This window comes from Lepidochelys olivacea, assembly GCF_965140295.1.
Source record: "Lepidochelys olivacea isolate rLepOli2 genome assembly, chromosome: 8".
NCBI classification, from domain to species: Eukaryota; Metazoa; Chordata; order Testudines; family Cheloniidae; genus Lepidochelys; species Lepidochelys olivacea.
Genome location: NC_140418.1, coordinates 99408802 through 99435458, shown reverse-complemented (window position 1 = coordinate 99435458; position 26657 = coordinate 99408802). Strand labels below are relative to the sequence as shown.

At 40.7% G+C, this 26657-nt stretch overlaps 1 protein-coding gene across 3 annotated transcripts in view; it reads right to left on the bottom strand.

The window, feature by feature from the left end:
• The window catches only part of BEND5 (BEN domain containing 5), a 1397007-nt gene extending 1370889 nt beyond the window's left edge, over window positions 1-26118 (bottom strand). For 2 of the 3 annotated variants that reach the window (XM_084637918.1, XM_084637919.1), the window contains exon 1: window positions 25825-26118. In XM_084637918.1, the coding sequence (XP_084494044.1) occupies window positions 25825-25855 (31 nt within the window). In that variant the 5' untranslated portion in view covers window positions 25856-26118. The remainder of the gene's footprint in view (window positions 1-25824) is intronic. The other variant, XM_084637917.1, reaches the window with a different exon arrangement.
• Window positions 26119-26657: the final 539 nt, after the last annotated feature.

Sequence of the window (26657 nt, the reverse complement as noted above, 5' to 3'; positions counted from 1 at the left end):
TGTATATAAAATTATTATATGTACATGGTTTACTTATTATACTCTATAGTACGCAGTAGCACTGTTGATATTATTTTCCTCAAAATCGATAATCCACAGTTAAAAATAAAAGGGTAAACTTTGTTCCATCTCTATATGAGAATAAGAGGAAGTAAGGGAATAAGCATTATGAGGTTGATTAGATCCTGCTTCTTGGGTACAAGTGCAGAAGTGAGAACTAATATTGCCAGCTGTGAGCAGATGGGCAGGGAGACTGGGGAGCAGATGGAGCTATGGATCCCCCCCGCCCCCAATGTGTTGGCCAACATACACAGGAATCTGCAACTTGTAAAGACCTGATCAAGCATGCTCGCCTCCTCCACTGGAAAAGGGAAGCTATGGCGGAATTGTGCCTCAAAAACTACATTCTCCTCCTGAAGCTGTGAAACTATGTGCTGTCCCATACACAGGACTTTGATAACATTTTAAAATGCTTTTCTGGTTTGATCCATAACCACAGAACTTTGAAAACTCAAGGTGCATTAGCCATTGGTACACTTTGACATACACTACCTTGAATTATTCTCCTAGTGCATAAAACTGCATTTTAGTTTATGTACTAAAACACCATTATACTTAAATCTAGCATGCCTAAACTATATTCCTGTTTATCTCCTTATATCCCTGGATTGTTATGAAGGAGCCAGACCAGTGACCTAAAAGCTTGTACTCTGCACTACTATGTGGCAAACACACATAGGTTTCTGGTCCTGGTCTCATGCACCATTGATCAGCAGATAGGTTGGAGTGGTGTCACAGTGTTGCTGCAAAAGGTCACTTTCAGGGTATGCTTAGCATTCCTGTTATCAAGATGAAATGCAGTGACTGTTGTTTTGTGGGGGTTTGGCATGAGCATCCATTTCCAGAAATATTCCTCCATGGTGTTGAGGTCCCAGTTCAAAGTGAATGTTCACGGTGGCTGCTTGAGTTCCCACGGCAAGGTCATCTGCACACACAAATTTCCACAACTTCGCTGGCAACATATTGCTCATGTAGACACTGAAGAGCATTGATGTGAGTACTGAGCCTTGTAGCAGTCCGCTGTTGAGGATCTGAGATGAACTGACTTTGTCACCCAAGTAGACATGTAGCCACCTATTGCTCAACATTGTTCATAGCCGGCGTAGTGTTTTCAGGCAGGGGACGATCCTTGCAAGCTTCAGCATCAGGCCTTTAATCCAGACCATATCGTAGGCTGATGACAGGTCTACAAAGTCTGCGCCAGTCTTTGATTTCCTCTGGAATTTGGCCTCGATGTGCATTACAAGGGCCAAAACTTGGTCGCAGCAGCTGCACCTAGACCGGAATCCAGCTTGTTCTTCAGGGATCACTGACTCAACAAGAGGACTGATCCTCTGGAGCACGATACGTTCCAGGAGTTTCTAGGTCATGCACAGGAGTAATATTGGCTTCTCGCTTCCCAGGTCATCAGTCAGCTTCCCGGTCTGAGTTTGGCAATGACTGTTGTCTCCTGCCAGGCTTTTGGGATGCATCTGGATTCCATGGTTTTGGTGAAGAGTTTTGCCAGCCATTGGAATCACCAGGGGCCTAGATGATGAAGAAATTCTGGTATGGGCCAGAAATAGCCACACTGGACTTGTTCCACTGAGTGCATCCGATGAAGTGAGCTGTCGCTCACAAAAGCTTATGCTCAAATAAATTTGTTAGTCTCTAAGGTGCCACAAGTACTCCTTTTCTTTTTACTGGACTTGTTGATATCCAACTGAACACTGCAATGTGGTGCATCATTGGAACCCTCAAGTTGATTCCAACACCTTGGCTTTCAGTGCTGTCACACATTGCTCCTCCATCCATTCACCACAATGCCTCAACCCTTCAGGAATTCCAGTGGATCATGGAAAACAAACATCTTCCCATCCACCAGGTCCTTAACAATGTCCCTCACTGTTGCTTGAAGTCGCATTAGGCCTTTTGGACCCATGCGTTTAACTTTTGCCAATGCAATTTCAGCTCTGATGAAGCTTGAAAAGCCGAATGGAGTTCACAAGAAGTCACAAATGCACGGCTTGTGAAAGACACAGCTCAGAAGATCCCTGGCTTTGATCTCTCGTGAAGCTCATGGGCAACCCTATACTGCTTCCACATAAATCATGACAGATTTAGATACTTGCTGCACAATTGGAAAATTAGACTCTCCAGTGGGTGACTGTGGTCACCCAGATTAAACCCAATTATCTCGTTTAACCATCTGAATGTAAAATTATAGTTGTTCCTCTACATCTACATCAGCCATACGAAGAAGAAGGTCAGCAGATGGAGGAAGAAAGTTGAAAACTGACTCACGGCCTGTTTGCCTCTCTCCAAGTTGTGAAAATAAAACCATGGCCTGTTTATTAAGGAAGATGAAGGCTGAAATCACAGCATCTGTTAGAGAGACAAAGTGGATGAGGAAGTATCTTTTATTGGACTAGCTTTGTTGGTGAGGGAGACAAGCTTTCAGACTTACATAGAGCTCTTCTTCATGTAATAGATATTACTTCACCCACCTTCTCTCTAATATCCTGGGACCAAAACAGCTACACCACCACTGCATACAGAATTTGCTAGAGTTAAAAGTACCAAATTCATATGGCAATATAACAACTTACTCTATTTTCTAAAAATTGAAGTTTCCAGAGAAAGTTGCCTCTTCAACAAATACAGCTAATCTCTGAATAGCGTAAACAATAACCCATTTCCAGCTGTGACAAATTTCAGACGTCATGGAGTTAGCAGCTAGGGGCTATGTTCACGCTACATTAGGTAGATAAGCATCACTGTAAGTTTAAGCGTATATAAAAAAGAAGGTGATGAATTTGCCAAAAGAAGCTGCACCACTTTTAGCAGCCAGAATTCTGGACACAAAAGCAGGATAGGCAACAGGAAAGGTGGAGATGTGAAGAGGAAGTAACAATAAATCACATTGCTGAACCTCGGAGGGATCCCCTTCCAAATATTACAGCTACCAGAGGCAGTCTCCTTAGCTCATCATCCTATCCCATCCTAATTTTAGAACACAAATGAGGGGAATTTTTTTACTACTGATCGTAGCTTTGTCTCACCAGCAAAACAGAGCTGTTGCTGCTAAACATCTGTTGTGTTTCTACACTGTGCTGAGCAGAAAATATAGTCCCTCAATTTGACAGGTTACACTGTAGCTCTGTTTGTTCTGCAAGGTCAAATATGTATCTCTACAGTGACCTTCACAGATTTCATGGTAATAAGCAAGTTCACTGCAGTTTCAGTGGAGAGTATGTCTCATTACACTAGTCTTGCTTGTGTCTGTTCAGGTTGGTCTTAACAAAGCTGAATACTCTGTTTTGGGTGAAACTGCTGCACAAACATACTGAGTTCAGATTACTGAGTCAAACCCAATTCTCCCCCAAAATCCATAAAATGCACGGTAGTAGTTCATATATCATTTTAATTAATGGCTTCCCTAATAGGTAAAGTTTGGAATAACACTCAGCAACAGACAAAATGTAATAGATTTTGAGACCCAACCATGACAGCAAACCCACTTCTGATTTTGCATTATAGTCATTCAGCCAAGTCCACTGCAGGTTTCAGTAGCTCCTATAAATAACATTTCTCCTCCTGAAGACTGATTTGCTCAGCTCTTGGATTTATGATGTTTAAGACATGCAGAACTATCTGTCTATAATGATGGCTTTCTTCTCTGGCTATAAAAAAGCTAGTGAGCCCTTCTGGATTTTTCTGGGCACTTCTAGCAGTATCCTGCGCTGTGTGTGCAGAAACACAGGTGATTCCAACAAATGTATACCTCTTACCCAGTTCTGCTCTCCCTTTCTTTGGATTCTTAAAATAAAAGGTTTCAGAGTAACAGCCGTGTTAGTCTGTATTCGCAAAAAGAAAAGGAGTACTTGTGGCACCTTAGAGACTAACCAATTTATTAGAGCATAAGCTTTCGTGAGCTACAGCTCACTTCCTCAGATGCATATCGTGGAAACTGCAGCAGGCTTTATATATACACAGAGAATATGAAACAATACCTATTCCCACCCCACTGTCCTGCTGGAAATAGCTTATCTAAAGTGATCATCAGGTGGGCCATTTCCAGCACAAAACCTGGATTTGTGCTGGAAATGGCCCACCTGATGATCACTTTAGATAAGCTATTACCAGCAGGACAGTGGGGTGGGAATAGGTATTGTTTCATATTCTCTGTGTATATATAAAGCCTGCTGCAGTTTCCACGATATGCATCTGAGGAAGTGAGCTGTAGCTCACGAAAGCTTATGCTCTAATAAATTGGTTAGTCTCTAAGGTGCCACAAGTACTCCTTTTCTTTTTTTAAAATAAAAGATGTACTGTAAAAACACGTGGTTTAGAGAAACACTGGCAGACAGGAGGGATTACTACTGGTGATACCAGTTCAGTATGGCACAAGGACATTGTAATAATTCTGCAGCCTAGCCAGATGAAGCCAGGAACTAGAATTCCAGTTTTACTGGCTTCACAAAATGTTGGGAGAAGGAAAAAGAAAGAAAAATAACTCTCTCCCTGGAAGACTGTTTATGGTGTAACTGGGTTTTTGCACATAGAAACTTAAAGATACAATGTGATAGGAAGCAATGTTGTTTAGAAATATAGTGAATTTGTAGCCTCTGTGATCTGAAGAAAATGGAAGAAATGCTGTTAAAGCTGCAATTCCCAGGACGTGAAAAAGTTAGGGTAAGCAAGTGCCAGTACACTCACATGCCCATATTTACATGCCATGCCCATATTCCCAGCATTTCCTATTTCTAAAATCAGGCAGAGCAAGAATTTATCAGACCAATCTGAGATGTGCAATCTTCACAATATATTGTTTCCTCAACTAGTCTGCTTCTGCAGTTTACCCAAAAGGCTGACTTTCAAGAGTCTATCTCAAAATTTTAAAAAGTTACCTATATATAAGTAAGCATGCAGTACAACAGCAGGATCAACAAATATACTTTTGTGTGATAAGAACAATCTAATGAGAGTCTGCAAGAAGCAGGATGCAAGATCATTTTATATTTATAAAATGTAAACAGGATGGAAACTGCTGTTATAAAGCCAACTGCCAGCACCATCTGAAATGTAAGGGTGACAATGCTGTCAGAGCAGTGTGATGCAGATTTCTAAAATCCTGTCAGCTGTAGTTAGGGTGCAGACTCAATTTAGAATGAACTAGATCAAAAACGTGTCCCATCTGAGTTGTGCCACTCACATATTGGGAGGCAGTGTGACCGAGCAGACAGAGCACTAGACCAGGACTCAGTAGACCAGGGTTCTGTTGCAAGCTCTGCCATTGGCCTCCTGGATGACTTTGGGTAAGTCATTTCACCTCTCTGTGCCTCAGTTTCTTCACTTGTAAACTAGAGATAAATATATGTAATAGCTTCATAAAGCACTTTCATATCTACTAATGAAAAGCATTATATAAGAACTAGGTGTTCCTTAATAAATAATAATAATAATTTATTATTAAACCTGCAATGAGACTTTTGAAAAAGCAAAGGCAAAATAGGGGTGTTCTAAGGTATTGGTACGTTTAAATCCAGAGAGTATTCTGGCTCTGTAAAAAATCACTATATTAGGTGATCTTCCCATAACTGCAAAAAGCTACCTACAGAAACTTAGAAAAATCCTGTTTTGATTGAGAGAAAGCAATGGCCTCTGGCTAAATCATGTGGCTGATGATAGACTTCATTCTTATACTCCATAAAAATGAAGTTATCACTAGTCTCAACTCAAATTCTTTAAAACCACCTTCAGAATCTACGGTCCTTGAATATACAAACAATTTGTAACAGAATTTCCATTTGAGACCAGACTGAAGACGATTTAGGCAAAGTAACATATGCTAATTTAGTTCTATCCCAAGAGGGAAATTCAGGCAAAAGGTGTAGATAATCCTTTATGCCACACTATAGCTGCAGTAAGATGGTCCTCTGTCAGACTGAATATCTGGTGTATTGCAACCCAAGTGAAATCTCAGACTACATCCCCTCATTTGAAGGATAAGAGTAAATGAGTAACTACGCAATGAATGAATCTCACCAAAAGAGAGACCATTAACACTTAACCAGTAATGGAAGGGGATTCTTGCCAAGACTGCACACATCTCCTCAAAGGATTTATCTACACATCTAAACTTTCAGACAGCTAATCTGATCATTTAAGTTACATTCATATTTCTAGGAATATCTGGCTACACAAAAATTTATTCTTGCTTTCAGAAGCAGATGCAGGGGAAAACAATCCAAATAAGACAAGACAATCCAACTGCAACCTACTGCATGAAATAACAGAGGGAACACTATCAAGAGCCACATTCTATCTGACAATATGAATAAAGTGTTTTCAGAACAGAAACACACTGATGGAAATATACAAACTAAGAATATCATGAATATCCTAACAGACTCTCAAAGCACATGGCGTAGATTCAAAGAACCTGATGAAAAAAAGTGGGTTACAAACAATGCTAGTTAAATCAAGAGCTAGTTTCCAGTGAATGCTCTTACAGCATATCCTTTCTACAAAAAGAAAAGGAGTACTTGTGGCACCTTAGAGACCAGCAAATTTATTAGAGCATAAGCTTTTGTGAGCTACAGCTCACTTCATCTGATGCATACAGTGGAAAATACAATGGGGAGACTTATATACACAGAGAACATGAAACAATGGGTGTTACCATACACACTGTAAGGAGAGTGATCAGGTAAGGTGAGCTATTACCGGGCGGGGTGGGGGAGAGGAAGAACCTGTAATGGTATGGCTGGTGGTAAGAAGTTATTCTCAAACTTTCTGAAAGTGAGGGGAATTTTCCAATTTTTTCTTCAAAAATTTTAGCAAAGATTATAATGGCAGTTCTGATTTCTGCAAAGGCTTTTAGACTACTTAGGAAGAATATAACAAAATGCCTACTGGAATGACTTCAAAAAAGTTTGTTGTATGATGTGCAGGCAAAGAGGAAAATATTATCCTTTGCTCCTTTATAATTTTTCTATAAAGATTACCATTTCTACAAAGGTTATGAGAAAGCAGATCCTTTTATTTTTCTAATAAAATTCCTTGGGTAATGCATTGTTAAATTCTTCTTTTGGGGTGAGCCACAAATGCAGCTGACCAATTCCCACTTTTTAGATATAAATTCCAACCTCCCTAATCTGATTTATTCAAATGGAAGGTATACATTTTTTTTTTCTCCTGAAAAAGGGAAGGAAGCAAGGTGTGCTTTGATGAAGTTCAGTCAGAAGGAGGAAAAGGACAAAAAATATCCCTTGCTCCTTTTGCTGGATTCTACAGTTTCGAACATCTTCACTGGAATGTTGATCACTGGAGGAAAAAAATGGTTTAAAATTATCATTAAGATAGTGCAAAATATGTTAACTTAAAACTTGTTTATCTGAAAACTTTGTAACTTTTAGCCATCAAAGATACCATGTGATGTAGCAGTTACTGTAGTAGCAATGCTTTTTTTTAAATGAAAAACAGATTAAACAACTGTATAAAATGTGTAAATTATAAGTTCATCCATTACGAATGACCTGATGATGCTATAACGTTCATGCTCTCATTTTTAAAAATGATTTTGGTTTAGGAATATATTCACTCAAGTGGAAAAATACATTCCAGGAGTACACACCATAGTACATGTCATGTTTAGTTTCATTGTAATAGTTGCATCAGTTCTCATTTGCAGAGAATACATATACAAATGCTATATTCTGCCTGCATTAAAACTCTAAGAGATACTAATCAGCAAACAATGTTTCTGTATATTTGCCATTTTGTAAAGTTGACTTTTGACATGTTTTTCATAGCAGGTGAATATCTACATAAATGCTAACTAACAGCTACTTCTTTCAACCTTGAGAGATACCATAGCTATCAACCAAACAAAAGGTACGCTGAATTTAAAAGTTCTAGTTCTTTGATAGGTAATTAATAAAGTGTTTACTTTAAATGCAGAATACTGCATGTTTTATATAGTATATATGAAATTGACAGAGTTACTGCAGATTTACACTAAGAAACATAAGGCAGATCTGGCCCATTGACTAGCAATGGTTCTGCTGAAAAAGTAAAATGTGATTGGCCATGTAGGGATTTGTGATTATTCAGTACATCTCCATACGTGGGAGGACATTTTCCCAAAAAGTACCTACATTTTATTACAACTTCTTTAACTGAAATACAATGCAAAGAGCAAATCATCATAAGAACACTGCACTTCTCCAGTGGCTAAAGTCATTTTGGCTTTGCCGTTACAATCAGGGCTTTGGAGTGGAGCCTGGAGCTGGAGTGCGGAGCAGCTCCAGAGCAGTGGAGCTGCAGGTTTTTGCCTGGAGCTGGAGTGGAGCCAGAGCACAGCTCCAGAGCCCTGATTACAATACACCTAGGACATGCAGATATTCCGATTTAATTGCACACTTTGTTTATACTATTGTTTAAGTGATATGCATATCACTGCACTATCATGTGTTGAATGACACAAGAAGCCTAACCACAAGCAAGCATGTTATGTCATTCAAATGGTTTTGATCCTTTAAGAATTATGTAATTCAACAGGTTACCTGAATATGCAAGATTACTACTACAGTTTTTATAGTTCAGTAGATATAAAAACTTTTGACCAAATAACGTTATGACTAATTGAGTCATTTTATAAAAATGTTAAATGAGATTTCCTTCATTGCATCAAGATAACTGCAAATAAAGCGTTTAGTATATTTAAATGACAACTAGTGAGCTTATTCAGTTCAAACTGAACAGAAGGACAAACAACAATAAATCTGTGACTAGGGTTTTTGATTTCAAAAGGGCTGACTTTCAAAAATTAAAGGAAATTAGTTAGGGAAGTGGATTGGACTGAAGAATTTATGGATCTAAAGGCAGAGGAGGCCTGGGATTACTTTAAGTCAAAGCTGCAGAAGCTATCAGAAGCCTGCATCCCAAGAAAGGGGAAAAAATTCATAGGCAGGAGTTGTAGACCAAGCTGGATAAGCAAGCATCTCAGAGAGGTGATTAAGAAAAAGCAGAAAGCATACAGGGAGTGGAAGATGGGAGGGATCAGCAAGGAAGGCTACCTTATTGAGGTCAGAACATGTAGGGATAAAGTGAGACAGGCTAAAAGTCAAGTAGAGTTGGACCTTGCAAAGGGAATTTAAACCAATAGTAAAAGTTTCGATAGCCATATAAATGAGAAGAAAACAAAGAAAGAAGAAGTGGGACCACTAAACACTGAGGATGGAGTGGAGGTAAAGGATAATCTAGGCATGGCCCAATATCTAAACAAATACTTTGCCTCAGTCTTTAGTTCTGATCTTAGGGATAATGGTAGCATGACAAATGGGAATGAGGATATGGAGGTAGATATTACCATATCTGAGGTAGAAGCGAAACTCAAACAGCTTAATGGGACTAAATCGGGGGGCCCAGATAATCTTCATCCAAGAATATTAAAGGAATTGGCATATGAAATTGCAAGCCCATTAGCAAGAATTTTTAATGAATCTGTAAGCTCAGGGGTTGTACCGTATGATTGGAGAATTGCTAACATAGTTCCTATTTTTTAAGAAAGGAAAAAAAAGTGATCCGGGTAACTACAGGCCTGTTAGTTTGACATCTGTAGTATACAAGGTCTTGGAAAAAATTTTGAAGGAAAAAGTAGTTAAGGACATTGAGGTCAATGGTAAATGGGACAAAATACAACATGGTTTTACAAAAGGTAGATCATGCCAAACCAACCTGATCTCCTTCTTTGAGAAAGTGACAGATTTTTTAGACAAAGGAAACGCAGTGGATCTAATTTACCTAGATTTCAGTAAGGTGTTTGATACTGTGCCACATGGGGAATTATTAGTTAAATTGGAAAAGATGGGGATCAGTATGAAAATTGAAAGGTGGATAAGGAATTGGTTAACAGGGAGACTACAGCAAGTCATAATGAAAGGTGAACTGTCAGGCTGGAGGGAGGTTACCAGTGGAGTTCCTCAGGGATCGGTTTTGGGACCAATCTTTTTATTACTGACCTCGGCACAAAAAGTGGGAGTGTGCTAATAAAGTTTGCGGATGATACAAAGCTGGGAGGTATTGCCAATTTATAGAGAGACTGGGATATCATACAGGAAGATCTGGATGACCTTGTAAACTGGAGTAATAGTAATAGGATGAAATTTAATAGTGAGAAGTGTAAGGTCATGCATTTAGGCATTAATAACAAGAATTTTAGTTATAAGCTGGGGACGCATCAATTAGAAATAACAGAGGAGGAGAAGGACCTTGAAGTATTGGTTGATCACAGGATGACTATGAGCCGCGATGTGATATGGCCGTGAAAAAAGCTAATGCGGTCTTGGGATGCATCAGGCGAGGTATTTCTAGTAGAGATAAGGAGGTGTTAGTACCGTTATACAAGGCACTGGTGAGACCTCACCTGGAATACTGTGTACAGTTCTGGTCTCCCATGTTTAAGAAGGATGAACTCAAACTGGAACAGGTACAGAGAAGGGCTACTAGGATGATCTGAGGAATGGAAAACCTGTGTTATGAAAGGAGACTCAAAGAGCTTGTCTTGTTTAGCCTAACCAAAAGAAGGTTGAGGGGAGATATGATTGCTCTCTATAAATATATCAGAGGGATAAATACCGGAGAGGGAGAGGAATTATTTAAGCTCTGTTCTTGTGTCCACATTAGTACTAATGGATATAAACTGGTCATCAGGAAGTTTAGACTTGAAATTAGACGAAGGTTTCTAACCATCAGAGGAGTGAAGTTTTGGAATAGCTTTCCAAGGGAAGCAGTGGGGGCAAAAGCCCTATCTGGCTTCAAGATTAAACTTGATAAGTTTATGGAGGAGATGGTATGATGGGATAACGTGATTTTGGCAATTAATTGATCTTTAAATATTCATGGTAAATAAGCCCAATGGCTTGTGATGGGATGTTAGATGGGGTGGGATCTGAGTTACTATAGAGAATTCTTTCCTGGGTATCTGGCTGGTGAATCTTGCCCATATGCTCAGGGTTCAGCTGATCGCCATATTTGGGGTCGGGAAGGAATTTTTCTCCAGGGCAGATTGGAAGAGGCCCTGGAGGTTTTTCGCCTTCTTCTGTAGCATGGGGCACGGGTCACTTGCTGGAGGATTCTCTGCTCCTTGAAGTCTTTACATCATGATTTGAGAACTTCAGTAGCTCAGACATAGGTAAGAGGTTTATCGCAGGAGTGGGTGGGTGAGATTCCGTGGCCTGCATTGTGCAGGAGGTCAGACTAGATGATCATAATGGTCCCTTCTGACCTTAATATCTATGAATCTATTGTGATGAATGTGGTCCCTAGATTCTTCTATTCACATTTCTGGGACTGACTTTCTGTGTGCCCTTCAATAACTCAGTAAAGCCCACATTTTCAGAAGTGGTCACTAATTTTGTGTGCCTCTATTTTAGGAGGCACTTGAGAAATGCCCAGCCATACTGTACCGGGAAATAAAACGTAAAACCAGAGAAGTTTCCATAGTTGGTAGTTATTCATTAAAAGTAACAAAAGCAAAAGAGTGTGTTATGTTTGACCCACCGTGATTGGGCTCCCTCCACTATCTCTCCCAGCTAGCAGGTCTGTCCTACTGAAGTAGGTTGGTGGGTTTCCCAGACTCACGTGTACATTTTATAGTATGGAAACTCTTATAAGGGTGGGCCATGAGAGGCAGGCGCTGGAGGGATGACAGGTTATCCCTAACACTGGAAACCCTGACAAAATTAGTACAGGCTCTGCCATGGGTCTGCAACTTTAGGAAGGAGGCCATTTTATTTAAGGCAGCATTTGTTGTTGCCTTCTTTGGCACTTTTAGAATGAGTGAGATGGTGCCTATGGCAGCTGCGGACGGGTCCCAGCATGTGTTAAATGTAACAGCCGTACAACTATCTGCAGGAGCAGCGTACCACTTAAGATACTGGAAAACAGACCACAATGGAAAGTGTGGTTTTGAAGGGGTATCCAGGTGGACGCTTGTGCTCTGTAAAGGCAATAAGAGCCTTGCTGAAAATCCAGGGCCTCCAGGCAGGACTGCTGCTCATACATGGTGATGGCAGCTGCCTGACAAGGTACCAATTCATCAGAATACTGAGAAAAACCTTGCGCTACTGTGGTCTTGACCTTAAAAATGTGGATACTCATTCTTTCAGGATCAGGGCGGTGACGTCAATGACTCCAGGGGGGTTTGGCCTATAGCCGGTGAAGGCAATAAGGCGCTGGAAATGGAGGTGTTACAAGACTTACGTCTGCACCAAAGAAAAGATGGCAGGGAACAAAAAAAACGTAACTAACCAATGTGCTTGTTTGGTTTCAGGAGCTACACGGAAAATATGCAATATCTGGATTTGCAGGCACCCTAAAGGACACTGAATCCTCCAGAGGGCAGCCAGGACAGCAGCTGGATCTCAGGTGGGCATCAGGGATCAACCGGTTTGAATCCAGTGGTTCGGCAGAAGAGGCATGCACTGGGAGCAGCTCATGCCACTTCTGCACTTGTTGACAAACAATGCGTACCCACCTCACGTTCTGGTTATTCACCTCGGGGAGAATGAGCTCAAGGACTGTACAGGAGTTAACTTAAGAGTTAACTTAATATTAGCTTTATTAGATAATCATGGCCGGAGGTGAGGCTAGGATGGTCAGAAAGGTTCACAAAGTAGGTCTGGCAGAGAACTACAGATCCAGCCTGTGTTGTCAAGGCTAGAAAGAAAGTGAATAGAGAGGTCACCAAGATATTCCTGGACATAGGGGATTCAGTGATACAGCATAGGGACACCCATTACAATCAGCTGGAAGTTTTCAGACATGATGGCATATATTTGTCAGATGAGGGGGCTGACATATGGCTACCGGCTGTAAGGGAATGGATTGGATAGGAATTGTGTGATACCAGGCAATGTGGCTGGGTGGGACGAAGCAACGAAGCTAGTTCCTGGCACCTCCTGTAGACGGTTTCCAGTGTGGTTAAGAGAATAAAATGAACGGTTCCCAGACATAAAAGACTTGGCATTTTAATCATGAGCCTTAGGCTCATGTGATAGGATGAGACTTTGTGGCCTCTGCAGGCCAAGGTCAGACTGTGTGACCCTCACAGGCTGAGGTCCCCATTCTGCTGCACCTGCTGTGCCCCTTGCAGGGGGTGGGGAAGAAGGGTGATAAGACACAGAGAGAACTGAGTCCTGGGGGATAGGCTGAGGAAAGCCTACCCCATGTTATGGGTTATATGGTAAGGAACCCTGTAACCCCCACACTGGAACCAATTAAATGCTTGGTATAGGAAAGTATGGGTGATGGACAGGTAGTGCCCATCCCTTGTGTTAAAAATTTAATAAAAGTTACGGCCTGCCACTTAATTTCACGCATGTATTTGTCCTTATTTTGCTATGGTGTCCATATCAAGGAGTGTTCATCAAAGAGAATGTGAAAAAAACAAAAAGGAGCTAGGATTACCTGAGCCTGCTTGAAAGGCCGAGGCTTACTTCCAACCTACTGGCCCTCATCTATCCTTGTCCCAATCCATACCAAATATTGGGTAAGATATTTGACAGCCTTGGCTGAGTCAAGTGGGGGAAAAAATAGAAAGACTGTGCTCATCGGCATCCTGAAAATACAACATTCCATGCCTCGCTACCAGCTCTCCTAATAGCTCCATATACACATTGAACAAGAAGGACAAGTGGAATGCTGCAGAGCACACCTAAGACAACCTTGGGACAGAAAAGCAAACCTCCTTAAACTACTTTCTGGGACCTTCTGAAGGGCAATCAGTGTACTCCTACTAGGGTTTTCAGCTAAGTCAACAACAAATCTATGGAACTAAAAGCAGCTAATAGATCATAGAGTATCAGCATGGACACCTGATTTTTATCCATTGTCTGTTTCCAAGAGGAAATCAGTAGATAGGATGAATAGTCTGGTGGAATGGGAATCAAGACACTTTGGTTTGATTTCTGGCTCAGTCACAGGCTTCCTATGTGTCTTGGGCAAATTACTTAAATCTACTCTGTGCCTCAATTCCTCATCTGGAAAATGAAAGTAATCACTACCTACCTCACATGGTATTGTGAGATTAAAGTCCATTAGTGACTATGTGGTGCTCTCTGTAATGAGTCATGTAACCAACTAAATAGATAGATCATTTGCCAGAGTAACCAGTGTTGGTTCTATACCACACACAAGACAGTACCCAACTTGACAATAATCAAGGAGATCTAAAACTTTTAAGTACTGTGCATGATTTTTTGCCATAGTCTTCTCTATGTGATATACAAATGGAAGATTAGATATTGCATAATAGTTAGTCAAACTAACAGTGTCAAGTGTTGGTTTCTTAAGCAACAGCTGCATGCATAGCAGCTTTCTTAAAAGCCACTGGCATCCTATGTCTTACCTAATAGCAGCACTGAATCTCCACCAGCAACTGACCCAATTTTTCCCCACTGGCTATGACTATGTAGTTTCCCTAACAGCCTGGAGTGGCAATTCCTCCACTTTATTACCTGAAAAAAGTAGGTCTGCATTAGGTATTTTCCCAGCATCCCTTGTGGTGACGACTGATGCAAAGAAATCATGCATAGTGTCTTTAATGTTCTTAGCCATCTTATATCCCAGGTAGTCTGGTGGACCCACTCATTCTCTTGTTGCTTTCCTGTTTCTGATGTACTCAAATGATTCTCTGAATGTCAGTGGCTACTTGCTCTTCAAATTCCCGTCTTGGATGTTACCTGCCCCTTTCTATAGCCACATGGTCAAGATTTCGATTTTCTATTTTGTTTCTTGAACCTTACCATTTAACCATACTGTGGTTTTTATATTTATATTTTCCTTGCCTTCCTACTTCATTTTTGTTTAGGGGCATGCATGCCTTCCAAGATTCAATTACTGTGTGCTTAACTAAACTTCATGCTGTGTCTGAAAATGTTAATTTTCTCACTTTTGAGTTTGGAGTCTTTTTGACTAGTTTCTTCGTTTAAAAAATATCATTTCTGAAGTTTAGCAAGGAGGTTGAAATTAATTACAGTATTAATTACTGGTTCAATTTTAGCTACTTCTTGAAGCATTCCTGTGAGTTACTTAAGACTAAGCTGAGAATAGCTTCTCTACTTCTGTTCTCTACAATTGCCTGTTCGACAAAGCAATAATTAGAAGGTGTAAAGAAATTGCTTCTCTATGCATTGTCCCCCTTTGATACTTGACCAGTTTACATGTATATAGCTGACATCACTCTTTATTATTTAAATAAAGTGCATATTGCTCCATATCATAAGACGGATTTTTTTTCATTTTTACCCACAAATATCTCAAAGGATTGCAGAACAGAAGAGCTAAACAACAAACAACTGTTTGAGATTTTTCTATGTTCCAAGAAAATAAAATCTTATCAAAGTGCTTTAGTATATATTATTAACACTTTTGCATTAACACTGCAATAACAGGTTGAAGTACAGAAAATACTTCTTACTAACAGGAAACAGATTCAGCAATATCTTAACTAAGCAAGTGGCCAAGTTGAAGTTATAGTATTTACAGGGGTCTGAGATGCAAGTGAAATGTTATTAGTATACAGAAAACAAATCAAACGAACATCAATGAAGAGGTGCACAGAGGAAAAGTACTGAGAGATCTACAGTTCAAGTGACTGTAAACCACTATTACTGACTGCAAGTAAAAATGGTAACGTTAGGAATCTCAAATATAGATTTAAAATTTAATTTCATAAGATGGTAATTTTATGTTATTGGTTATTGCAAATAAAAATATATGGACTATATAATTATAGTTAAACTATTTAATTTATAATAAATGTTAGACCACATTTAATAAGTAAGACCTCCTCCTTCAAATCCCTTCTCAAAATCTGCCACAATATCTAAAAGAAATTAGCCAATTTATGATGCCAGGGTGAAGGAGCAGATAGGGACAGTTGATACATATTTGATTTAGAATAATATTTTGTTAAAAATTAATGAAAAAATTAAAATACACATAGTTTGTGTATATAAAAATGTATTTGATGGTATCTCTCTCCTTTCACATTTAGATATCACTTGTTTTTGAATAGGGTCCAATCATGCAAATACATATGCATATGAGTAACTTTACTCATGTGAGTATTCCCATTGAACTTAATGGGACTACTCACATACTTCAAGTTATAAGCAGTGTTGTTATAGCCATGTTGGTCCCAGGATATTAGAGACAAGGTAGGTGAGATAATATCTTTTATTGGACCAGCTTCTGTTGGTGACAGAGACAAGCTTTCAAGCTTACATAGAGCTCTTCTTCAGATCTGGGGCCAGTACTACACTACAGAATTATGTCACAGAATTACAGAAGTGTAGAATTGGAAGGGAACTCAAGAGGTCTTCTAGTCCAGTTCCCTGCATAACAACCTAAGTTACATTAGCATACAACCAGCACAGTAATTAAATTGCTTTTGCATGTCCATATTACTCTCTTTGTGTCGGCGGCGCTTGCATTAATAGAGAAAGCAGTGCACTGTGGGTAGCTCTCCCACTGTGCAACTCGCCATCATCTAGCACAGGGTGTTTTGGAAAGGTTTTGCAGTGCCTCATGGGGGCAAACAAGCTGTGCAGGGATGACTAGGAATACAATTTCAATGTCCCATAATGCAGTGTTCTCCATCCCATAATTTCATCTGCATCCCATAATGTTTCGTGCCCATTTTAAAAAATTCCCACAAACCTACATGTTCCTCTTTGGTGTCTACCATCTGTATCAGAAGCATGAATCCTGCACAGCTGTGCACTACTGTGATCAGCGTTGCAAGCATCAGCGCCTGATCCTGCCATATATGCAGAGCTGCCAGAGGAGCTGCAGAGAACATGACGATTCCTTGGAAGTGGGACTGCTGTGGGCCACAGAAAGAAACAATTCAAAGTTGTTGGCAGCATTTACGGAGCAGCTACAGATGGTGGCGTGCCAGCTCTGGGCACAAGAAACAAGCACTGACTTGACTGGTGGGATTGCATCATAAAGAGGGGTTCAGGAAAGATTTCCTTCAGGTCGTAGTCCCCATCAAGCATGGGCTGTAATTGTTTAATGATATCCCATCTGGGTTCTACTGTCGGGTGGTAGATAACAAATAAGGGTATGTGGTCAGAGGGGGTATTATTTCTGTACTATAGCAAATTCTTGTGGGATATATGGGTAACCTGTTCTTGATGGCCCTATGACTGGAGGGGTGTTCATGGGTCACTTCACCTTGAATAGTCTCTTGAAATATGTGTTAACTACTTATGCTAAACAATCTGTTCCACTTTGTATTTAGCTGTGACACTGAGTACGTTTCCCAGACCTGAAGAAGAGCTCTGTGTAAGCTCAAAAGCTTGTCTCTCTCACACTCAGAAATTGGTCTAATAAAATATTAGCCACCTTGTCATGCTTAAAGTTAGGCATTTTCATAAATGTTTGCAGGATCAGTGCCCTCAACTGTAAGAGGGGAATATGTATCTTTTTATGTGTTTCTACAGCAACAAGCACAATAAAGCTTGAATTCTGATGGAGGTCTCTAGACTCTACTGTGATATAAACAATAAAATTATATTTAAAAAAAAAACTGTGGTAAAAGAATGTTAAGGTTGCAAAGTCAAGTACTCCAAAGTTAGCAAATACCAGGATTAAGGAGGGGGGTGCAAACAGGGGAAGGGCAGGAGCTCTGAGAGGTGATGAAGGACAGAAAGAGGGACAAGAGCTGGAGGGAAGGAGGACAGAAGCAGAGGGAGACAGGAGACATAGTGTAGTGCAACACACCAGTATAGGACAGGAAATAAAGAATATTATATATACACAATTGAAACTGCAATAAAGTAGTCAAGAAAATACACACATTCAATGGAGAACGTTTATTGTTGGAAGCTGGACCAAAAGGTTCAGCTGTAATTTTTTTCTCTCCAGCCATGGGAGTACCTGACTTCCTTCCTTTTACTATGATTAAAAGGACAGTGGCCCAAATGTAACATCAGCAGGCCACAATATTAATAACCCCCAAATGACTAACAAATATGGAACAAATACATATTAGAAGTAGCAATACTGATTCAGATACAACTGTTCCAGACAAAAGACTCTTAAAAGATTAGGAGGATAACGTGCATACTTTGATCAAGCTAGTTACTCTCTCACAGGTCTTTGGAAAAAGCCATAAGCCTTCTGAGGAAAATACAGCTTCCTGAAAGAAAGAGGACAACCTGGGAAGAATGGAGTAACTAGTGCAGCTTTAATTCCATTTCTACAAATTCATTCACTGAATTTTTATTTTGTTTACCAGAAAAGTAGGATGATCATTCAGGTATTTCTGCATGCCACATGCCAATAGAAGATAGGTTAGTGGTTCAAAACCGCATCTGTATGTGGTTTAATTAAAGGGATTTGGTGGTCTGACCCACCTATCCCTAAATATTTTCTAGATATGTTAGTAAGGTTGTCTCTTTGCTACAGAATTGGAGAGATAACTTGAACCTCAGTGTGAAAGAACGTTCAACCAAGTTGGGCATCTTCTTCTATCCATTGTCCTTTAAAAAGGTATTAGACCTCAAAGTGAGCTTAGCAGAAAAGCAGGAAGTCAAACTGAGTAGCTCTGAAAGGAAACTAACTAGTCCTAATCACTTTCATTTTGCAGTAGACTCCATATGTGAAGATTAACTAAACTGCCTCTAAATTTGGTTGAGATTTGAGATTCCCCTGCTTGAGATTTGAGATTCCCCTGCTTGAGACTTGTAGGTCTCATGGCTGGCACCCAAATATGGAAGCATGCAATATTTGTGAATACTTTATAAAAATTGGCACTAAGAACTTGCAGAGGGAAACTAACTAGGACTCAGTACATGAAGCTCAGAGCCAGCTGCAAGCAGAAATTAGTCCTAGAGAAACTATAGCAGCTTGATGCAAAAGGAAAGTGAATAACCCTAGTCAAATACTTCTGCAAAGCTCTCCACAAAGGGTGTGGCCAAAAAAGGGATAAGCACTAACAGAAAAAGGAATGGGGGAGACACATATAAAAGGGAAATTAAAGAGAAAACAGCTGAAAGAGAAAGTAATGTTAATAGATAACAGAAATGAAAGAGAAAGAAAGATGAAAAAGGGAATGAAAAAGGGATGAAGAGAAGGATTTGCCACATCAGTGGAAAAAGAAAAGGAGTACTTGTGGCACCTTAGAGACTAACCAATTTATTTGAGCATAAGCTTTCGTGGGCTACAGCTCACTTCATCGGATGCATCCGATGAAGTGAGCTGTAGCCCACAAAAGCTTATGCTCAAATAAATTGGTTAGTCTCTAAGGTGCCACAAGTACTCCTTTTCTTTTTGCGAATACAGACTAACACGGCTGTTACTCTGAAACCTATCAGTGGAAAAGTATCACCACTTTTTCCCCACTCCTTCAGCTGCTAATTTACAATTGGGAGAAACAATCAGGGGTATTGATATGAGAGCAAAGAAAGGGAGAATTTCAAGTCAATTTTATGTTTTAGGCAATAAATATAGGAAAGTCAGAGGGTCACATATGTGATGTTGCAAATAAGCTTACAAATGTAAACAGTTGCATGTGATGTTAAAAAAATAGTTTTCTTCTGTTTTGTTGTATAAAGGAAAACTGCAGGTAATAACATACTTTCCACGTCCTTTAAGTGTGGCTCCGCTATGAAAGTAGACTAGAAAAAAGGTCATAATGTAGTTCAGTATTTGTTGTCTCTCAATAATTTCCACAACAAATGTGCTCAATTTGCACATTAAAAGATGCATTGTTGGTTTATTTTCTATCAGGCCTGCGAACTCCATTTAGGCTATGAGAGTCGAGCTGAATTTCTTCCTTCTCATGGATTATCACCAATACTATAATAAAGATGCTGCAAACCAAATTATGACTACAATTTCACCTTTTCAACCCCACTGTCTTCAAATTATGTTTTTGATAACACCATGGAACTTTACAACCTTCAGTTGGGATTGCACAGGTCTAACTGAATGAAATTTAGTCACAATTCTGTTGATGAAATACAACAAAGAATAGAATCTACCTTCCTCTCCCAGAGCTCTGTTTTGGTCTGCAGGATTCACAAAAGTTCAAAGCAATAAAATCTAAATTTTGTTGCTAAAATCAGTACATTAGTCTGAAAATACACAAGAAACAGATCTATTGAGATGCCATTTTTACAATCACTTTTCAGACTACAGACACACTTTAATCAAACATAAGAACATAGGAATTGCTACACAGAATCAGACCAGATGTCCACCTAGTCCACAATTTTATCTTTGACAGAGGCCAATACCAGAGGCTTCAAAGGAAGATGAATAAACCACAGTAGGCAGATGTGTGATAATCTGCCCCGCACAGTAGGTCTCAATCTGATCTTTAATAGGTAAAGATTGGTTTAAGACTTGACCAATGATGTTTAATATCTGTTAAGTTTTTTGTTATAATTAATTATAACTCTGGATATTCTTGATATTCATATCAATATCCAGTCCTCTTTTGAATCATGTTAAGTTCTTGGCCTCCACAACTTTATGTGGCAATGAGTTCCACAGTTTAATTACTTGTGTGAAAAAGTATTTCTTTTTATCTATTTTGAATTTCCCACATTTAATTTTATTGAACATCCATTTGTATTATGAGACAGGGAGAACAGAAGTTCTCCAACTACCTTGTTTACACCCTTAATTATTTTATATACTTTTATCAAATCTTAATTTGTCTCCTTGCTAAAATAAACAGTCCCAGTCTTTTCACTCTCTCTTCATATGAGAGCTTTTCCTTTGCCTTGTTCATTCTTGTCCCTCTTCTCTGAATCCTTGTTAGTTCTCCAATATCCATTTCTGAGATGGGATGACCAGACTGTACGCACTATTCCAGATGAAGCTGAACACTGATATACATAAATACATTGTAGTATTCTGTGTCTTATTCAGCCTCCCATTCCTTAGGCAATCTACACTTTGTTAGCTTTCTTTGACTGTAGCTGCACATTGATCAGAGGTCTCTATTGTGCTGTCTTTCTTGAGTAGGGACAGTTAATTTAGAACCCTGTAAGATGTAGGAGTAATTTAAACTTTGACTTTTCCTTAAAAATCACCTAGAAAAAAATCACATTTGTGTAATGTCATAAATATAAAGGGAAGGGTAAACCCCTTTGAAATCCCTCCTGGCCAGGGGAAAGCTCCTCTCACCTGTAAAGGGTTAAGAAGCTAAAGGTAACCTCGCTGGCACCTTACCAAAATGACCAATGAGGAGACAAGATACTTTCAAAAGCTGGGAGGAGGGAGAGAAACAAAGGGTCTGTGTCTGTCTGTAGTCGTTTTGGCTGGGGATAGACCAGGAATGGAGTCTTAGAACTTTTAGTAAGTAATCTAGCTAGGTATGTGTTAGATTATGATTTCTTTAAATGGCTGAGAAAAGAATTGTGCTGAATAGAATAACTATTTCTGTCTGTGCATCTTTTTTGTAACTTAAGGTTTTGCCTAGAGGGGTTCTCTATGTTTTTGAATCTAATTACCCTGTAAGATATCTACCATCCTGATTTTACAGGGGGGATTTCTTTATTTCTATTTACTTCTATTTTTTATTAAAAGTCTTCTTGTAAAAAACTGAATGCTTTTTCATTGTTCTCAGATCCAAGGGTTTGGGTCTGTGGTCACCTATGCAAATTGGTGAGGCTTTTTATCCAACATTTCCCAGGAAAGGGGGGGTGCAAGTGTTGGGAGGATTGTTCATTGTTCTTAAGATCCAAGGGTCTGGGTCTGTAGTCACCTAGGCAAATTGGTGAGGCTTTTTACCAAACCTTGTCCAGGAAGTGGGGTGCAAGGTTTTGGGAAGTATTTGGGGGGAAGGACGCGTCCAAACAGCTCTTCCCCAGTAACCAGTATTAGTTTGGTGGTGGTAGCGGCCAGTCCAAGGACAACGGGTGGAATATTTTGTACCTTGGGGAAGTTTTGACCTAAGCTGGTAAAGATAAGCTTAGGAGGTTTTTCATGCAGGTCCCCACATCTGTACCCTAGAGTTCAGAGTGGGGGAGGAACCTTGACATGTAAGGAGGAAATAGCAATGACTTATTTGTGAAATTCTGAGAACTGCTATCAGTGGAAAGCCACATGAAGGTCTATACGTAAAAAAGGTAATACAAAGTAGATGAAAAGGAAAAGAGCATTCTCTAGGAGTGGAACATATTGAATATTCAAAGCTATGAAACAGGACAGGGGTGAAATCCCTAGCTCTCCCCACCAATACATTACTAGAAGGAATTGAATGAAACACCTTAATAATCTTAAAGGCGAAGGAAAGAAATGAAGGACATTTTCAAAACCTGACGTATTTGGACTTAGGCACTTTTGAAAATTTTATCTTAAGTGACCGAGCACGTTAGGAACCTAACTCCTGTTGAAATCAAAGCAGTTAGGTGCCTAACATGCTTAGGTGCTTTTTAAAATCCCAAGAGGCTCTTTGGATGCCTAAATAGCTTTGAAAATCTGGCCTAGGTAGAGTAAATTACTATTGAAAATTGGACATTGGCAATACTGAAAATTGTACCCCTTGTTATCAATGTTTAACGGACTGAAAAATGTCTAAACAGGAGATGCAGTAATTTTAGTTTTCAGAGTAGCAGCCGTGTTAGTCTGTATTCGCAAAAAGAAAAGGTACTTGTGGCACCTTAGAGGCTAACAAATTTATTTGAGCAGTTCACTTCATTAGTATACAAGATTCTATTCCAGATTCTGCTGGTTGATATAACTTATTTGGACTTTCAAAAAAAACATTGATAAAGTCCTCCAGAAGAGGCTGTTAAGGAAACTAAGCATTTCTGTGTTAGTTTTGTCAAGATTTAGAAAAAAGCTAAGAGAGAGAAAACTAAGAAGAGGAATAAATGGTCAATTTTCAACATGGTAAAGTTTAGCACTGGGATTCCTCAAGGTCCTGTAATAGAACTTTGGTAGTGCTTTTTACTTTGCTAATGATCTAAAAAAAGAGGTAGACAGTGATGTGGCAAAATCTGCAGATGACATGAAATTATTTCAGTTAGTTAAGTTTAGAGAAGACTGAAGGACTTCAAGAGGACCTAACAAAGCTGGGAGACTAGGCAGGGTGATAGCAGATTAAATTCAATGTCCACAAATGTAAGGCAAGAATGAGTGTTTACCATGTTGTAAATTAACTTTAACTACTCAGGAAAAAGAGCTGAGTGTCACTGTGCACACCTAAGTGAAAACCTCTGCTCAACGTGCAACTGTGGTTAAGAAAGCAAACAAAGTCTTAGGATATGTAAAAAATGGGATAAGAAATAATATTGAATATAACATCATAATATAAATTGATGGGATGGGACACTCTCTTCCGAAATACTATGTTCAGTTATGGTCACATCTCAGAAAAAGGAAGAAATATAAAAGGGGTTCAGAAATCTGCAACAAAAATGATTAGAGACATGAAAAGATTTCTGTGTCAATAGTGAATGAAACTATTGAGACAATTTCACTTAGAGAGATTAATATGAGGGAACATGATACAGATATAAAAAATAACAATGGTATAAAAAAATAAACTGACTTATCTCATAATAAAAGAACAAGAGGATACCTAATGAAATTAAAAGGCAAAAATTTAAAACTAATAAAAGGAAATACTTTTGTCTGTGTGACTAATCTGTAGAACTGCTTGACACAAGATATCATTGAGGCCAAGAGCTTAGCAGGATCCAAAAAAGGACTAGATACTTATCTAGCCAAATGAGAAGATTCACATTTATATTAGTTAGGATATATTTTTAAAATAGGTATAAACTCTCATGCTTTAGGGCATAAGCCAACCACTAAATGATAGGATTTAGGAAGAAATTTGCCTTTAAGAAAGGTTGTTCCATAACTGTCCACTGTGGTGCTTTTGTCACTTTTCTCTGAAGCATCGGATACTGGCTACTGTAAAAGACAGCATAATGAATTAGCTGGCCCAATGTCATGATTGTCATGAATGGCAATTTGTATGTTCCTGAGATCCTTGGAAAAGGGGCTTAAGAGCCCTTTGCCTCAGTTTCCAAATCTGTAAAATGAGGATAACAATAGTTACTTCACAAAAAGGGTGTGAGGCTCAATTTGTGCTTTCAGATGTGAGGAAGAAAAGCAATATGCTGCAAGGGCAAAGTAAAGTATAAATGAGGCACTACATAACACTGGCTTTCAGAGCAAATCAACATTTTACACATATTCCACTTTTCATAACAAAGGGACCAAAATCACTTCCCTACCTATACTCAGCTCTGCTAAAAATGCAGCCACTTCTAAGGTGGAAATGGGTAGCAGATGCACAATATGCAACACAGTGCTGTGGGATAAGGGAAATTTTGGCCAAAGGCATCAGGGAAATTTATGAGAAGTGCCATAGGATGTTTAGTATCTGCAAAGAGTGATATTACCCTGGTTTTATCCTCAACAAGGTTAATGCCCTTACTCTCCATAAAGTGTCTCGGAGGCTTTTATTTTCACACACAGTGGAAAGGGCAGCAGTCCTATCTCATAACACTTGAAAGACCCCTACACCTAGAAACAACAACTGCATGGGATCTTTAATGTCCATGAGGAAAGACAGGACCTCAGTTTCATCCACAGATCTCTGTTCATTCAATAAGCATAACGGTGGAATCATTAGCATCCATGCAGAGTGAACAGAATCCAGTTGTTTAGGATCTTGTCCAAAAGACCTTCACACCAAGTAACTGGTGTTACATCAGTATAAAGTGTTCAGTATACTGTAACTCAGCAAACTCAAGGCACTTTGGTCTTAATGGCATTGGGAAAGGGGTCAACTGCTGAACAACCCCAAGTCTCCAGCATGTGATATGGTTTTAAATCCCAGTCCCATGTCTCCATTAAAAATATAATTTATTAAGAAACCAACAAATGTTGGATCAAGTAGATCATTGTCCCCTGTGTGAAGGGGATGCTCCCCCTACCTTCTGTAGAAAGCACACTATTCCACCACCACCTTGTCCCCTGGTTGAAGGAAATACTCTCTCTCATCTCATTTGCTTTCTGAGTGAGGTTCTCCGCACCACCGCCTCCATAAAGGAGAAACCTCCTCCCATACATATGCACATCGATGCTGCATGAAGGGGACTCTCCTCACTACCACCTTGTCACCTGTGAAAGGAAGATGCTCCATCTACCCTCATCACCTATGGGAAGGGGACTTTTAGTCCCCCCTCGAGAGAAGGGTCACCCCTTTGCATGGGCAATGGGGGAGGAATCTCCCCCACCCCGCACTCTCCTATGTGAAGGGGTCTCCCCCCCACATTCCCTGCGTGAAGGTGCTTTTCCCTCCATCCCCATGTGGGAAGGAGCCTCTCCCCCAAACCCTCTGTGTTAAGGGGTCTCCCCCTGCATTTCCTGTGTGACGGGGCCTTTCCCCAAAACCCCTGTATGAAGTGGCCTCCCCCCTGTATGCCCTGGGTGAAGAGGCCTTTCCCCAGAACCCCCTGTGTGAAGGGGCCCACCCCCTGCATTGCCTGTGCAAAGGTGCTTCCCCCTCTGAACGGGGCCTCTCCCATTCCCTGGGCAAAGGGCCCCCCATCCCGAAGTCAAGAGGGGTCCTTCCCGCACCCCGAGAGAGGGGCACCCTCCCCTGACCCCTACCTGAAGAGACGTCTCCCCTCTTCCCCCCCCCCCCCCCCACGCAAAGGCCCCGCTCCCTTAACCCCATGTAAGGAGTCTCTGCCTCTCTCCTTCCCCCCCGAGACTGCGGCTGGCACTGACCCGGCTCCGCCGTCTTGCTCCGCTCCGCCATGTTTGTTGTCGTCCCCCGGCCGCTCCACACTGAGTGAGACGCTGCTCGGGCGTCACCATAGCAACACACGTCACAGCCAGGGGAGTCCCTCACTCCTCCCCCCTCCCTGGCCACGGGGTCAGCAACGTCCCGGCGGCTGGGTCTGAGCAGGAGGCAAGGGCGGGAGCTCGCGCGCACGCTGGGCCCGCGGGTGAGGGGCCGGCGGCTAACGGCAGGGGCGCTGGGCCGGTGTTGGCAGCCCCCGGCCAGGCTCAGCCGCTGAGTCTCACTAGGTCACAGAGATGCAGCCTCGCGGGCTCTCATTGCACACGTGTGTGTGTGTGTGTGTGTGTGTGTGTGCGCGCGCGCGCGCGCGCGCCCCGCACAGATGGGTCTGACAATTACAGTGCTACAGCCCCAGAAGAGCGGGGGGGGGGGGGGGGGCGGGTTATTTAGTGTGTTTGCATTTGCCTCCCATGCGCCCCCAGCAGGTGAGTCTGGCAATTACAATGCTGCAGCCCCAGGGCGGGGAGAGCATCTGGTGGGTGTTTGCCCAGGCACCCACCTGTACCCCGGTGCAGCAGGTGAAAAACTGGCCATGCAGCAATTGCGGTGATGCGGCTCTAGGGCAGGAGGGGATCATGTTTGTGTGCGGGTGCTCCCTCCCACCTTCCCTATGCCCCTGTCTGAGCATAAGTTAATTACAATGATACAGCCTATTGGGGAAGAGGCCAGGGCTCATTATATGTGTCCGCCCCCCACCCTTCCTTCTCCCAACACATAATTACAATTATGCAGCCCCAGGGAAGGCAGGATTTAGTAG